The following is a 15,235-nucleotide window of genomic DNA, read 5'->3' on the forward strand; positions in this document are numbered from 1 at the left end:
TCAAAGAGCCAACAAGAAAGCGTGCGCTTCAAGGTCTCACAGAGAGAACATTGAAGGAAAGCTATGTCTGGAGTTGGGCCTATTCGGCAGGATTGGGAACCGGTGATGATCCGGAAGAAAGCTCCGACCGCCGCCGCCAGGAAGGACGAGAAAGCCGTCAATGCAGCTCGCCGCGCTGGCGCCGAGGTCGAGACCGTCAAGAAATGTTAGTTTCTCTCCACTTGGGACCATATTCTTGCTACGATTACGAACGTGATTGTCGCTAAATGATTCGTTGCGATTAGAATTTTCGGCTATTTATCTTTTATATTGCTTGGTTTGCATTTCTTATATTATGGAGCTTGGTATATTGGTTTGCATTTCCGGAACCATATTACCTGGTTTGCATTTCTTATATTATGCTTATTTTAATTGGAGAAACTAATTTTAGATTTCTTGGATTGCATTTCCCGCTCGTATGAAATCATTTTATTATATGATTATTTGATGCGTAGTGATTTATTTACGTTTGCGCTTTTTTCTCTCTGGCTCTTAATATTACAAGGAGTTATTAATTGATGATATTTGTGGTGGGATTTGATCTGAACTTCTTTCCCCCGTGACTGATGCGATTAGACATAATAATTTGGTGTTCTAGGCAACAGAGTTATGTTGCAACTGTATTCTCTGAACTAATCTTCCTGATCTTCAGCAAAGTAAGGAAAAAGAAGCAGGAAATGTCCGTTTATCGTTCCATAAATTCTCAAATTACACTCAGGGCAAATCTTTTGGCGTGCTTAATAAACTCATTTTTATAGGTTGCAGTTCCTTCTCCAAATCGTCCATGTTGAAAAATATCTCGTAGGAGTAATGCTTCTCTATGTTCTAAAGTAATATTACAAAGTTGCTTGCATTAGTATAATGTCTGTGTGTGTGTGCATGCATTATCTCCTATTTCTGGTGACTGCTACGTTTGATTTATGAGTCGTAACTGATAATTTAAGGTGCTATTAATTTTTGCCTAATGGGAGTGAGGAATTCTTCCAAAGAAACACAGATGTTTCCAGTCAAAAAAAAGAACTGTGATTCAGGGATTGAAACATGAAAACAAGCTTTAAAAAGCAGAGACTTCTGCCTTTTTGTTTGAGAAGGGAGACAGAGTTGTACAGCTTGTACTTTATAACTGACTATCCTCGTCTTATTTTGTAGTGGTGTGTTTGTATATGGGGTGAGACAATGGATATTACCTAATTTTAACCGCAAACTATGGTACCTTATGATTACTTTTCTTGTAATATTTCGTTTGGGTTGAACTTTCAGCAGTGAGAACCAATTAGAGGTCACACCTAATAGTCCGGTTGTGTGTTATTCACCAGTCTTACCTTGATAAGCTCCCTTAATTGCTCAGTCAGAATGTTGAAGGTTTATTTTTTCATTGCAGATAATGCTGGCTCAAACAAGCCTGCTTCTAGTACGACTTCACTGAACACTAAGAAACTGGATGAAGACACGGAGAATCTAGCTCGTGAGTGTACACACATGATTGCATTCTTTGCATACATTAACAAATTAAATTCAGTTGTGTTCCATATTCTACTACTGAGACAACTTTCTCATATCTACGCCTGAGTAAAAGTTTGTTTTTCTGGATAGAAATTAAGAAGCTTTAGATATGGGGAAGTTAACTATCTGAATAATATCTACATAATGTTTCTGCATTATCTATGCTTGTAATAACTTCTTGAATCTGAAAACAAGGGTCGGAAATATCATTAATATTTAACATGTTGATATAATAACTAGATGATTGGGGGTACAATGTCTGATATGAATTATGTTATTTATAACTTGTAAGTAGTGTAGTTTCTGTTGATTCTCTTTAAATCTTGATGTTCATATCATTCTACGTGGTTTGACAATGAGTGTAGATGAACATGTGCCAACTGAACTCAAGAAAGCTATTATGAAAGCTCGGATGGAGAAGAAACTTAGCCAGGCACAGCTTGCTCAGGTATATTTCTCTCTCTGTCCCCCCTGCTCCCTCCTATGTATTCTGATGTCTTCTAATGTTGCTATAGGTAGTTAGTATGATAGCTATAACTGCTTGCAGATGATCAATGAGAAGCCTCAAGTGATTCAGGAGTACGAGTCGGGAAAAGCCATTCCAAACCAACAGATAATTAGCAAGCTGGAGAGGGCCCTTGATGCCAAACTGCGCCGCAAGAAATAGGGAAGAGAATGTGACGGTTTCAAGTTGAAACGTGCATGTTAATTCACATTTCATACGGACTGAACTCACAGCACTTATAACCCGCTATTCCGTATCACGTGGATTTAGTTGGAGACACCCTGCAGTTGTTAGAATTGTGAAGAGTTGTGCAATCGGTACATCAGTGCGAGGCACAACACTATGTTAAGGTTCTATTGTTCACATTCACATGTATACTTGTGAAGATGTGAGTTGTATGATGACGTTTTGTTGCTATGATGATTTTAACTAGTTGGAATAAATAGATATGAAAGAAATAAATTTTGTTGATTATGACTCCTGAATAGTTAAAGGTTTTAATTTTTCTGGAAAATTTGGAAAACGTTTCCATTAAAAATTTCATTGATAAGAAGCGTCTGAAAAGGTTTTATACGCTGCTATTCTAATTTAAGTCTTTTTCACCATCAACATTTCTCCTAAGGGGCTTTTCCCCCCATTTTCTTTAATTTTTTTCTTAAATTTGAAAAACATACATATTTCAAATTGAATTACTTCCTTGTGAGTACATCTATGTAGAATAGTAAAGGAAATGGTCGTCGACGTCAAGTAAACCAAACAAGGTGTCAAGACATCTTTTCAGGGTCCGTTTGGTAGGGCTTTTAGAGGGCTTCTAAAGACCTTATTTGCAGTGTAAGCCCGATTGGTTCGGTTACCCTGTTTGGTTGGGTTTAAAAAAAAAAGCAGCTTATGAGATTTTAGCTGATAAGCGCACTTTCTGGCCTAAACTCTCTTTTCTGGCTTATGGGATCAGCTTAAGGGCTTATTTTTTACCGTTGAGATACAACTTTTCTGTTTCTTCGGCCGATGTCCCTCATTTCTTCCTGAACTCTTCTTTTTCTTTCGCGTCAGAGAGCTATCCATTCTCCTGAACTTTTCTCTTTCTTCAGCCAATGTCCCTCGTTAATTTAAATTTATTGTATTATGTTAATTTATTTTTTTTTTATCATGTTGCATTTCATTTCTTAAATATTTTTTATGATTTCTCTAAAGTTCTTAATTCTAATTCACTCATTAAATTTTACTTCTTCATTATATTATCTCAATTCAATTTTTTTCTTCTTTCACTTTATATTTAAAATAATTTTTTTGATTTCTCTAAAATTTTAAAATTTAATTTACTTCTTCATATTAAATTATTTTAATTCCATTGTATTATGTGAAATTATTTTTTTCCATTTTTCATTATTTATTAAAACTCATGCTCATTTTGGTCATTTTACAACCAAACTTACTTTTACTTAACCATAATCCAAACAACTTTTTACCAATCTCATTTTTGCAAACAGGATTTTCTGAACTCCAATTCAAACACAATTCAACTTATCTAATTTAGTTTTTACCCAATTTTACTTATCCATAAACTGCTTTTTCAATAAGCAGTTTTTTCAATCGCTGATCCAAACGAACACTCAATTATTAGTTTGGTGACCACTAGTTATAGCGAGCCTATTTTTAAACACACCCCCAACGTCCCTCGGGCCATCCTCCCAAAAAAGTTATTAAAAAAAAAACAAAGGGGGGCCGGCGGGTTTATTCTTTTTTTTTTTTTGGTCCAAAGCCGGCGGGTTTATTCACTGGACTTGAATAGCTATCATTAGGTTTCTGGTCAAAAAAAGAATAGCTATCATTAGAAGTGAAAAGTGAGGTCAAGTAAAGATTTGACCAGATAGGCTTAAGCTTGAGCTTGTAATAAAGGCCTAAAGCCTGAACCAGCATATAGGTTTTGTTTAAATTTAGACCTGAACCTTCAAAAAGCTTGATTAAGCTTGAAGTTTTTTTATAAATCTGTTTAAAATAGGATTGAGGCACATTCAGTATCCTAACTATTTTTTCAACTACATCCAGTATCTTAAAGTTATTTGTAGTGCAATTTCACCCTTAAAATGATTAAATTGGTACAATCTCATCTAAAACTAACTCTCCATTAATTTTGACTATTAACTTGCTGAACCACCAAGAATTTGACCAAATTAATCTTAAGTGGCATATAACAAGCACGTGACATGGCAATGTTTTGAAATTTAAAAAAAAAAAATCTACTGGTGAGCAGCACAAGTGCACAACTGGAAAAGAAGAGGCAAGCAAAAAGAACAAGAAGAACAACAAGGATAAGGATCAGATTTGAGTCCATTGGAGATGACGACTAGGTCCGCTTAAGGGGGGACAAGATCACAATATTGCATGAGGAGGAAGGTCGCCAGATCAACCAGATCTAAATCCTAAGACGCAAACCTAGGATCTGAAACAATCAATAGAAGGTCGGACTCAACTAGATCTAAGTAGTGCGTGCGCCTTTGGCGATGCACAGAACGCCGTTGGACTCGGAGAATCCACTGAGCAGAAAGTTCACTTTTATATGCTTTGGTTTTGGATCTAGATAAGGAGAGAAGAAAGCTTAGGGCCAAAGGTTTGGATCAGACAAAGCTTTCATTTTTCCCCCAATCCCTCTTCTTTGATTGTGCGTGTTCTTGAAACTCACTAGCCGGTTCGAATCCGTCCATGAAAAGATTGTCATTATTATCACTATTAGCATGATAATCCATGCGCCTCTCCTTATGAAGATGACTATTTTGGACCCATTTCAGAATTAGCTAGTTGCTTCATGCCTTCTTTTCCTCCACCAAGTCACTTGCTTCAGCATCCTGTAGCTTAAATCTGTTCATTTTGAAAGATTGACAAAGGACTGAAAAATTCACTGCGATGTCCATGAGTTGTATATCTCCAAATGTTTCTGCCATAGATTTGTTTTTTATATTTTTTTTTCAACTTTGAAAAATTGCCATGTCATGTGATTGTTATATGCCACCTAAGATTCATTTGATCAAATTCTTGGTGATTCAACAAGTTAACAGTCAAAAGTAACTGAGAGTTAGTTTTGGATAAGATTGCACCAATTTAATAATTTTAAGGGTGAAATTGCACTACAAATAATTTCAGACCACTGAGTACACTTGAAAAAATAGTTAAAGATATTAGGTGCACCTTAATCCTTTAAATAGACTTCAAAAAATCAGGTTTTGAAGATGTTAAATAGGCTGAGACCTACACTTTATTAAGCTTCTACTATATGATTAAATAAAAAAATTTTACCGGAAAAAAACTTAATTCATATAATTTAATAAGTCAAAATAAAAATTGATTCAAAGGGTTATTTGAAATCTAAATTATAGAAAATGATCTCACTAGTAAGTAATAATACTCTAGAAAAAGAACACAAAAATCCAATACAATCAAATTGAAAAAAAAAAGAAAAGAATATCCGTGCAAAAATATCTAGTTGCCCACAATCATTCGATTGCAACTATGCAAGTTTGCGGGATCAAGACTGAATGGAGGTAGTCTCCACATTCATCACCATTTTCAAGAGGGAAAATTTGTGTGGCTGCGCAGAATTAATTTTGCTTGCTGATTATCATTATAAAAAAAACATTAATGTGAGGAAATATCTATAAACCAGAAAACCATAGGACAGAGTGAAGAATGAAAAATGACAGTTTGAAAGAACGGAGGAACGCGTACTGGGTTGTGAGGAAGAATGGAAAGGCAAAGGGAGATAGTGGTGACAGCTAGGATTCAATAGAAGAGGTTGAATGTTTTAGCGTGAAGAGAGTGATAAAAACTCAGGGTATTACAACAGACAACTAATTGTATCTTTAAACTACAATATAAGAATAAAAAGCATAATTACCATATATATAATATAAATATAATTATATATATTTTTAATGCGTAAAAGGATAAGCTACTAGCCTTGAAGGCTTACAGGCTAGGTTATCTAAGCCTTTAAATAGGATTTAACCTAGCCTGTTTGTTTAACAAACAGGCTAAGGCTCTGTTTGGGTGTTCCAAAACCGTGGTTTCAGAAGTACTTTTCCGCAAAACGAGGTAATCTCCTTCACATATTTACTTCGTAATCCGTAAAAACACTTCTGAAACCATGGTTTGGTTTTTATCCAAACACTCCCTAAGTCCTAATAAAAATGAGAAGGTGTTTGAATTAGTATAAAAATACTTTTTAAAAATATGTTTTTGTAAATTAAAACAAATTTTTTATATATTTATTTTATATACTGTAAAAATATTTTTAAAATCATAATTTTATTTTTACCCGACTTGTATTAAATTGTAGACTTAATAAAGACTTTACTCATTTTCACCGCTTGCTGTCATCCTATGAGGTCATTTTCTTTATGTTCTATGGACTACGAAGTACTAATATTTAGGTGGCCACCACGTAGAGCTAGAGTATTGTTGTGTCACTTTTATTTGTATTTTTCTTGTAATGATTGAAATAGTCACTTTTAAAATAAAATTTTGTTGAAAAAAATGAAACAATATCTGTTTTTTCAATTATTTTTTTAAATTAAAGTCTCTGAATGTAGTCCTTCTAAATAAGGCATGTCGTTTGGAGATGCAGTATTGTTCAGCTATTCACTGTAATCAATGTTAAATATCTGTAACAGGGCACATTTAGCCGCACAGGATTGAGTTTCGGTAACCTGGGATGGGAGGTCCAAATTTGTGTTTTATTTTTATTTTTCAAAAAAATTATTTTAATAAGTATAAAATTTAAAATAAAAATAATGTCTTAAATTTCAATTTTTTAAAATATAATTTTATTATTTAAAAATTATTAGTTAAAATTTTTAAATCTAAACAATTAAAACTAGATATGATGGTGCGAATTTTATTATATGATAAGTATAATGATATTCATTTTTAAGATCAGCGCTAAACATTTACGGAAAAGGGTCATAGAATTATCTTAAGAAATAATCCATAACGAATTAATACGCCTTTTGTTCTTCATACAACTAATAATGTGATTACCTCTAGCCCCTACATGTGGCATTTAAGTATTAACTCCCAATATGCGAGCACCAACCCCTCCGCTGTTCCAAAGATTGGCAGGAAATATATACTGATTTAATTTACATTATCTATATCACATGCAAACAAAATATATCAAATAAAATCAATAAAATCTAAATCACCTAGACGTTTTGATAAAAAAAAAATCATTTAGATCTAATTTGAACCGTCGCTGTTCTTTTGCCCATTTATATAATATCAAGCCGAACAAGTGTCATGATAAAAAAGAAGATATAGCAGTAAATATTCTCTCCAGTTCTCGCTCTTTTTCCCTCCCTCTGGTAATAAACGAGCCCTAAGGCCCAGAGATAAACTAAAACATTGGTTAAAATAATAAATATGTTAGATAAGAATACTTTCTCAAAATATTCTTATTTATGGAAAGTATGAGTAGGAAAGAAAATGAAAAAAAAAGAGAATAACATAAAATTGATCAGGAATAAAAATTAAAAAAGTATGTCAGATGTTCAGAAATTTCTAAAATATAACTTATAAAAATAAACAAATTCAGCTAAAATTTGCAACTCATGAAAAAAGGAGTATTGCGTAGAACAAGACTTTGCAAACAGTCTCTTCAGGGTCGGTTTAGATTTGCAGTAGGAAAAGTAACTTATTTTTAATTTGGCTTTTAAAAAAGTTAGATTGGGTAATGTGATTTATGTTTAGATTAGATTTTATAAAAATTAGTTTAAAAAGTTAGATTGGATAAAAAGTTATTTAGATTATGATTGAATAAAAGTAAATTGAGTTTGTAAAATTATTAAAATGGGTGTGAATTTTATTAAATGATAAAAAATAAATTTATAAAATATAATAAATTTAAAATGTTTTAATATGAAGAAGTAAAATTTAATGATTGAAATATTTTAAAACATTAGAGACATTATTGAAATTTTTTTGAAAAACTCCAAGAGCTGTTTATCTTTGCTGTTCAACATCCACGTTCAAAGTAATGATGAACAAGGAGACGTTTGGCAACCTCTTACTTCGTAAACCGTAAAAACAAAATCATGACTTAATTTCTATTCAAACATCTCAGACAGAGAAAATACTTTTTGACACCATATCAGTTTTCTCCCAACAATTTTAACCACAGTAAATAAGTTACAAGTAACTTTTTTCTACTTTAAGCAACCTGTTTCTGAATCTAACTTTTGACTCATAAGTAAGATGAGCTAAAAGCTCAACCAAACAGGTACTGAAATTTCAAATGTGCTTATGGATGAAATAATTAATACCCCGGGTTCTTAATGTATAAACTAGTTTGATTTCTAATTTGATTTCAAGTATAAGACTTTAATTCACTTTGTTTTTCATATTTATCTTTTTTTTTTCAAAGTAGTTATTATAGTAATTGTATATATTAAAGGTTCCATCAAGTAATAGTTTTAGCTAATACACATAGTTAGTGAGAATATTTTAAAAAAAACAACACTTATTTATTACAAATAACTAATTTAACTAATTTTTTTAATCTTTCTAAATTAATCAATTATATCTTATATTAAGAACAAGAGTACTAGCTTTTAGGCTTCTCGAACACTCAGCCAAATACGCTCTCATTCAGTCTTAAGGTGCAGGCATGTCGTCCTCATCTGGTGAAGCCAAAACCCGCTCTCCATCTTCCCTATGCACCATGTTTTTGCTCTTGGCGACCTATCACGACCCTGGCACCTTAATCTAAACCACTATAATTTGATCTGAATAATTTAAATCTGCCAAAAAAAATATAAAAACATTAAAAGGTTATAGTATTTTGTCTTTCAAATTTTTACTTTTTTTTTATTTTGATGTTTTAAATTTTAAATCATAGATTTTAGTCCCTTAAAAAATAAAATAGTTCAAATTGTTATTAAATTATAAAGGGCCAATATTTAAAATGAAAAAAACTTGAGAAGCCAAAATTTATTATTTGAAATTTGAAGAAATAAAATTAAAATAGGGCTAACTTAATGACAAAAAAATTATACTCCTCCGGTCTTTAATATAAGACCAATTTAACTAATTTGATTAGATTAAGGAAGTTAGATAAGTTAGTTAATTATAAGAAATATAACATGTTTTTCTTAAAACACCATAATCATCTTTCTTAATACCCCTCTTCCTCTTTTACTTGATTGTGATTGAAGGAGTATCCATAGGGGTAATTTAGAGAAAATTGATAAATATAATAAATAGATCTTATATTTAGAATCAAAACCAACTCAACAATTGGATTTTATATTAAGGACTCGAGGAGTATTAATACAATAATTAAATCTAAAATTTATTCAAGCCAAACACAAAGTCTGTTGAAACGCTTTACTCATTGTTGCTTAGTAAGGAAGGAGGAAGGGGGATTAGTGGGGAAAAAGTAGAGAGTCTATTCTAGCTTGCAGCCTAAGCACATTCGGTCTTTTTAAGGGTATTCATAGTACACCGGGAACTATACCTGCTTCAAGAGCCAACAAGAGCGTGCGCCTCAAGGTCACAGAGAGAACATTGAAAGAAAGCTATGTCTCTTCTCCGAGAAAGAGAAGAAGATACTCGTCTCCGAGAAATCAGGTCTGAACTTATGCATAAGATAGAGCTAGAGAATTCGGATCTGCCGATTTCTTGGCGGATAGTGGATCGTAGTGAGGTTAAGGGGCCGGTGATCAGTAATATGCAGTTTTCGGAGCCGGTGTACATGTTTCCTCAAGTTAAGGGGCCGGTGATCAGTAATATGCAGTTTTCGGAGCCGGTGTACATGTTTCCTCAAGTTCAGGAGCCGATGTTGATCCGGAAGAAAGCTCCGACCGCCGCCGCCAAGAAGGACGAGAAAGCCGTCAATGCAGCTCGCCGCGCTGGCGCTGAGGTCGAGACCTTCAAGAAATGTCAGTTTCTCTCCTTGTGGAACCATGTCTCTACATGATTTGTTGTTATTATAATTTAATTGGAGAAGCTAATTTTAAATTTTTTGGATTGCTTTCTGCTTGTCTGAAAAATCACCTATTTTCGGTAATTGGTGTTTGTTTTTTTTGGGAGGGAAGGTAAGTGTGCTTAGTTGGTCCCCTCTCCCTTCTGAAAGCAGTTTTCTCGGGAAAAATAATTTGTTGGACTTCGGTACTTCGGTAAGTGGTTAGTATGTTTTACATATTTATTTTGTATTTTATAAAATTATTTTTAAAAAAAACTATGGTTTGGTTTCAAGAAACATACTCTAAATTGTTCATGCAATTTTAATACTTTTTTTAATATCCCAATTCTACCCACCCATAGCGACGTCACCCGCTTCTTCACGCGCTTGTGTGCCTCCGTCTCGCCTCTCCTCTGCCGCCACCGGAGCTGTGGCTTTCGCCATCCTTAGCACCTGAAGACAGTGGTCAGGCTTTCGCCATCCTCTCCAACCTGGACTAGGGCCTGAAGGAGTCACCGGTGGTGAGGCAAAGGCTAGAGCAGGCGACGGTGAAACAAGTAGCGATGAGGGGAGGCGAGTTCATTACGGCAAGAGCTGTTTCGAGGTTGTAAAATATAACTATTGAGCATCAAGTTGCCGTTCTTCGTCCATGAAAAGGTTTAAGAATTACTATTACAACTATTATTATTATAAAATATAATTTTAGACATATATAATTATAATTATTGTGTATATTAACTATTAATTATGTGTTATAATTATATTTATTCAACTTTACTAGTTATAAAATTATATTTTTATGTATTAAATGTTATTTATAATTACATTTCATTAAACATTTTATATAATATGAAAAAAATAACTTAAATAAAATAAGAGCCAAGTTATCCATATAAAAATTTGTCCTTCCCTTACCCACGGATAAATCAAACACACAAACTGTGATTTAGTTATGTTTGCCCCTTTTTTTAAAATTTTTTTTGCTCTTATTGTTACAGGGAGTTTTTGATTAATAGATGATATTTGTGGTGTGAGTTGATCTAAACTTCATCACCCGTGATCGATGCGATTTGGACATGATAATTTGGTGTTTTAGGCAACAGAGTTATGTTGCAAGCGTATTCTCTGAACTAATATTTTTTATCTTTAGCAAAAATAAGGAAAGAGGCAGGAAATATCCGTAGTAGTAATGCTTGTCTATTTTCTAAAGTAATACTCTTCCGGTCTTTAATAAAAGACCTATTTAACTAATTTGATTAGATTAAGAAATTTAAATAAGTTAGTTAATTATAAGAAATGTGACGCGTTTTTTCTAAAATACCATAATTATCTTTCTTAATACCCTTTCTTCCTCTTCTACTTGATTATGGTTGAGGGAGTATTTATAGGGGTAGTTTAGAGAAAATTGATAAATATGATAAATGAGTCTTATATTTAGGACTAAAACCAACTCAACAATTGGGTCCCATATTAAGGACCGGAAGAGTATTACAAAGTTGCTTGCATTAATTAGTATGATGTCCCTGTGTGTGTATGCATGCATATTATCTTCTACTGCTTCCGGTTTTAATTATAAGATTTTGTTTATAATCTATAAAAGAGATCTTATAATTAGGACTGGATGTAGTATCTCATGTGAATCCTACGTCTGATTCATGAGTCATAACTGATAATTGCCGAGGATTGTTCAATTTTTCATTGCAGATAGTGCTGGCACAAACAAGCCTGCTTCTAGTACAACTTCACTGAACACGAAGAGGCTGGATGAAGATAACGAGAATCTAGCTCGTGAGTGCACTTGCATGATTTTATTCTTTGCACATTCTACTCCTGAGACAACTCTGCATGATGTATTTATTATCTATGCTTATAACTTCTTGAATTTGAAAAACAAATGTTGGCAATCATCATTTATATCTTAATACAATAATAACTAGATAGCCGGAGCACAGAATTGTAAACAGTGTGGTATCTCTTGATATACTACCTCCTGCCTTTAATATAACTATATAAGATTTAGTTCACTGATTTGGAGAGATTAAAAAATTACTAAATTATTTTAAAGTATTCATGTTTATTGTTTTTCTCCAAACTAATTTGTTTTGCTTATAAATTGATATATATTCTAATGACATGCATAAGTATTTTAGAAAAATCATGCAATATATGCTGTATATGTTAAGTAATTTAGTAATTTTTTAACCTCTCCAAATTAATCAACTAAGTCTTAGATTAGGAATCCAAGGTAGTATGTGTTAATCATTGTCACATTTACTTCCATTTCTTTTAGTAGCTTTAACATAACATCAAATGCATCATGTATTTAGTTCTCTATATATATAATTCATGCTCAGGTTCGATCTATTTACCATCACTGAATTACTTCATTGATTGATCTTTTTTTCATTTTGAGTGGCAAATATACGACTGTTATCTCTAGATTCTCTTTAAATCTTTATGTTCATATCATTCTGCGTGGTTTGACAATGAGAGTAGATGGACGTGTGCCAACTGAACTCAAGAAAGCTATTACGAAAGCTCGGATGGAGAAGAAACTTAGCCAGGCACAGCTTGCTCAGGTATATTTCTCTCTCTTTGCTCCCTCCCTTCTATGTGTTCTGAGACTCTGTGATAACTGCTTGCAGATGATCAATGAGAAACCTCGAGTGATTCAGGAGTACGAATCAGGAAAAGCCATTCCAAACCAACAGATACTTAACAAGCTGGAGAGGGCTCTTGGAGCCAAACTGCGCGGCAAGAAATAGAGAATATGACGGTTTCAAGCTGAAACATGTATATATGCAAGTATGACTGTGACCACTGAGCAGTTGGAATAAATAAATGCTAGAGAAGTAAGTTTGTTGGTTGTGACTCTAATTAGTTGCATGTTTTAATTTTTTGGGAAAATTGGTAAAAAGTTTTACGTTAAAAATTTTATCGGTGAGAATAAGAATTCGAAAATGTTTTTATTTATACGCATAAAGTATTGGTGCCGTGTAAATTTTGTACATACAGAGTATTGGTGCTCTAATTTATGAATAAAATTTTAATGGGCGAATTTTTCTCAGTTTTTCTAATTTTTTTTCTTAAATTTGGAAAAAAGCATACTTCAGTTGGATTTTTTCTGTGTCACTAATTGGAGGTGACTGTATCTATCTAGAATAGCAAAAGACATGATCATTGTTGATGTCTAGAAAACCAATCAAGGTTTCAAAATTATCTTACCCCTATATACAATGTTGAGTATCAATTTTTTTAAACCCCAATAATTTTAATCTCAAAATTGAGATGGAACATGAACCCCTAGTTCCTATACGTGGCAATTAATAATTAACTCCCAATATATGAACATGAACCCCTCCACTGTTCCAAAGTTGGGAGGAAATATATACTTATTTAATTTACATTATCTATATCAGATTTAAACAAAATATGCCAAATAAACCTAGAAAAATATAAATAATGTAGATCTAAATTTTGCACCGTCGCTGTTCATTTGCCCATTTATAATAATATCACGCGAAAGGATAAATGTCACAACAAAAGGTCAAAAAGACAAAAACACACCTGGCAATCAAAAGACAGTCCATGATATAACAGCAAATAGAACTAGGCAGACCCTACAACTACAACTCTACAGCCAGTCTGTTCATTCAATTTTCAGGTACAGGCATGTCCTCCTCATCTGGTGAAGCCAAAACCCACTCTCCATCTTCCCTACGCACCATACTTTTGTTCTTCTCCACCCACCATGACCCTGGCACCATATATTCGTCTTTCAGAAACTCACATGACTTGTTCACTAAAGCCACGCTTCTCTTCACCTTCATCTCAAACTCTCCTCCTGCTCCGTTCCACCCCGCCACCACATGCAACATCGCCTGCAAGTTATGCCAGTCACCTGGATTCTTCGAGTCCTTCAAACTCGGCGACTTTCTTGTATCGATCTTCAACTCTGTTCCTGATGTGTCTACGTACCCCAATAACCCGCCTGGATAAAGTGTTATTAAGTCAATCACGTTCCTTGTGTGTAGAACCTTTAAATTAGTCATCTTCTTCAACCTCTCATCGAATGCTTTGTTCCCAACTTGAGGAGATCCGAATACTATTGCTGTCACCGGAACGTCTTTGACTCCGTTTTCCACTAAATCAAAAGCACTCAAAATCGATAAGCTTGCCCCAAGACTATGTCCTGATATAATCACGCTTGGGTTTTCGTCTTTGTAAAGCTTGAGCAATTCATTCACCTTCTTTAAAACTTGGGTTCTAGCGCTTGTTTTAGTAAATGGAGATTTTGGGTTGTCCGATGTGTAAATTGTAAGCCAGCCACTCATCACTTTCGGCATTCCTTCATTCTCATCTTCATCATCACCATCACTGCTGCTACTGATGTCCTTTAATGTCTCTGCGCTTAACAGAACTTTTGCTGATACAGGGGCAGCACCGAACACATTGATCCACTCATAATTCCTCGTGGTCCCCCGCCACACGAGGTGGATTTCACGGCGGCCCGAGGCTGTGCTGACCTCGTCGGAGGTGACGGCGATGTAGCCGATCCAGTTGGACTCGCGGTCCCAAGACTCACGTGAGAGGGAGTGAAGGATAAAGGCTTCAGGGACGCTGACACGTGCGGTGCCGTAGAGAAAAAAGACGACCTTGTAATCGGAGGCGTTCTCGAGCATGACCTTTTGGAAGAAAGATGACTTCCCGTAGCGGCTTGAACCACAGTACTTGGAGTTTTGGTCGTTGTTGAAGGCATCGTAGGTAGCTTGTATGAAGTCGCCGGAGAGAAGGATGAGTTTTCGAAGGTCGAGGTCGAGGGGGTCGAGAAGGCCTTCCCAATTTTTGCTTCCTATGAGTTCGGACCATGTGGGTCTGGTCTGAGACGCGGCCATGATAATGGCAGTGAGTATTCTGATGCGCTGTGAGAGAGAACGAAGAGAAAGCAATGTAGAATGTGGATTCTGTTGTTGAGTGGTGGATCTGTTGAGGATTCAGAAGAGAGAGAATGGTGGATATGGAGGAGGATGAGCCACCACCAGTGATATGAAGATGAGTAATAATGGAGGATGATGAAGAAGAGGCCAAGATTATGCCATCAATGGCGTGAATTGTGATTGATCGAAGAAAAGGACATGGTTGATGAATGGAATTTTAAACGTGGGGCATAAAAGTAGGCAAAAGTTCAAAAATCACGAGAGCATAGACGATAAGGTTTTGATAACAAGTGGTATAGA

The 15,235-nt window shown here is 34.4% G+C and overlaps 3 protein-coding genes across 5 annotated transcripts; 2 read left to right on the top strand and 1 right to left on the bottom strand.

Moving 5' to 3' along the window:
* LOC114720309 (multiprotein-bridging factor 1b-like) lies at positions 1 to 2,521 on the top strand. Of its 2 annotated transcripts, none has more exons than XM_028905953.1 (4): positions 1 to 205; positions 1,421 to 1,504; positions 1,908 to 1,990; positions 2,090 to 2,521. In XM_028905953.1, the coding sequence occupies exons 1-4, from the start codon at positions 64 to 66 to the stop codon at positions 2,207 to 2,209; spliced, it is 429 nt and encodes a 142-aa protein (XP_028761786.1). In that variant the 5' UTR covers positions 1 to 63; the 3' UTR covers positions 2,210 to 2,521. The 2 variants fall into 2 exon arrangements, with proteins under 2 accessions (XP_028761786.1, XP_028761787.1); XM_028905954.1 differs by having other exon boundaries at positions 2,105 to 2,521.
* Positions 2,522 to 9,576: 7,055 nt separating this feature from the next.
* On the top strand, positions 9,577 to 12,871 carry LOC114720308 (multiprotein-bridging factor 1b-like). 2 transcript variants are annotated; one of them, XM_028905952.1, is made up of 5 exons: positions 9,577 to 9,759; positions 9,821 to 9,975; positions 11,703 to 11,786; positions 12,495 to 12,577; positions 12,644 to 12,871. In XM_028905952.1, the coding sequence occupies exons 2-5, from the start codon at positions 9,825 to 9,827 to the stop codon at positions 12,761 to 12,763; spliced, it is 438 nt and encodes a 145-aa protein (XP_028761785.1). In that variant the 5' UTR covers positions 9,577 to 9,759; positions 9,821 to 9,824; the 3' UTR covers positions 12,764 to 12,871. The 2 variants fall into 2 exon arrangements, with proteins under 2 accessions (XP_028761785.1, XP_028761784.1); XM_028905951.1 differs by lacking the exon at positions 9,577 to 9,759 and having other exon boundaries at positions 9,807 to 9,975.
* Positions 12,872 to 13,514: 643 nt separating this feature from the next.
* On the bottom strand, positions 13,515 to 15,091 carry LOC114720306 (phospholipase A1-IIdelta-like). Its single transcript, XM_028905945.1, has one exon. It carries the CDS (start codon positions 14,891 to 14,893, stop codon positions 13,652 to 13,654), a length of 1,242 nt encoding a protein of 413 aa, XP_028761778.1. The 5' UTR covers positions 14,894 to 15,091; the 3' UTR covers positions 13,515 to 13,651.
* Positions 15,092 to 15,235: the final 144 nt, after the last annotated feature.

Source organism: Neltuma alba, unplaced genomic scaffold (assembly GCF_004799145.2).
Source record: "Neltuma alba isolate B1F8T4 unplaced genomic scaffold, ASM479914v2 tig00011972_pilon, whole genome shotgun sequence".
In the NCBI taxonomy this organism is placed as follows: Eukaryota; Viridiplantae; Streptophyta; class Magnoliopsida; order Fabales; family Fabaceae; genus Neltuma; species Neltuma alba.

What these genes read in the sequence shown, in the direction of transcription:
- LOC114720309 (XM_028905953.1), top strand. Translation starts at nt 64, where the DNA reads ATGTCTGGAGTTGGGCCTATTCGGCAGGATTGGGAACCGGTGATGATC. An exon ending in GGTCGAGACCGTCAAGAAAT is followed by an intron (nt 206 to 1,420) that starts GTTAGTTTCTCT and finishes TTTTCATTGCAG; the next exon opens with ATAATGCTGGCTCAAACAAG. An exon ending in GCCAGGCACAGCTTGCTCAG is followed by an intron (nt 1,991 to 2,089) that starts GTATATTTCTCT and finishes AACTGCTTGCAG; the next exon opens with ATGATCAATGAGAAGCCTCA.
- LOC114720308 (XM_028905952.1), top strand. Translation starts at nt 9,825, where the DNA reads ATGCAGTTTTCGGAGCCGGTGTACATGTTTCCTCAAGTTCAGGAGCCG. An exon ending in GGTCGAGACCTTCAAGAAAT is followed by an intron (nt 9,976 to 11,702) that starts GTCAGTTTCTCT and finishes TTTTCATTGCAG; the next exon opens with ATAGTGCTGGCACAAACAAG. An exon ending in GCCAGGCACAGCTTGCTCAG is followed by an intron (nt 12,578 to 12,643) that starts GTATATTTCTCT and finishes AACTGCTTGCAG; the next exon opens with ATGATCAATGAGAAACCTCG.
- LOC114720306 (XM_028905945.1), bottom strand. Translation starts at nt 14,893, where the DNA reads ATGGCCGCGTCTCAGACCAGACCCACATGGTCCGAACTCATAGGAAGC.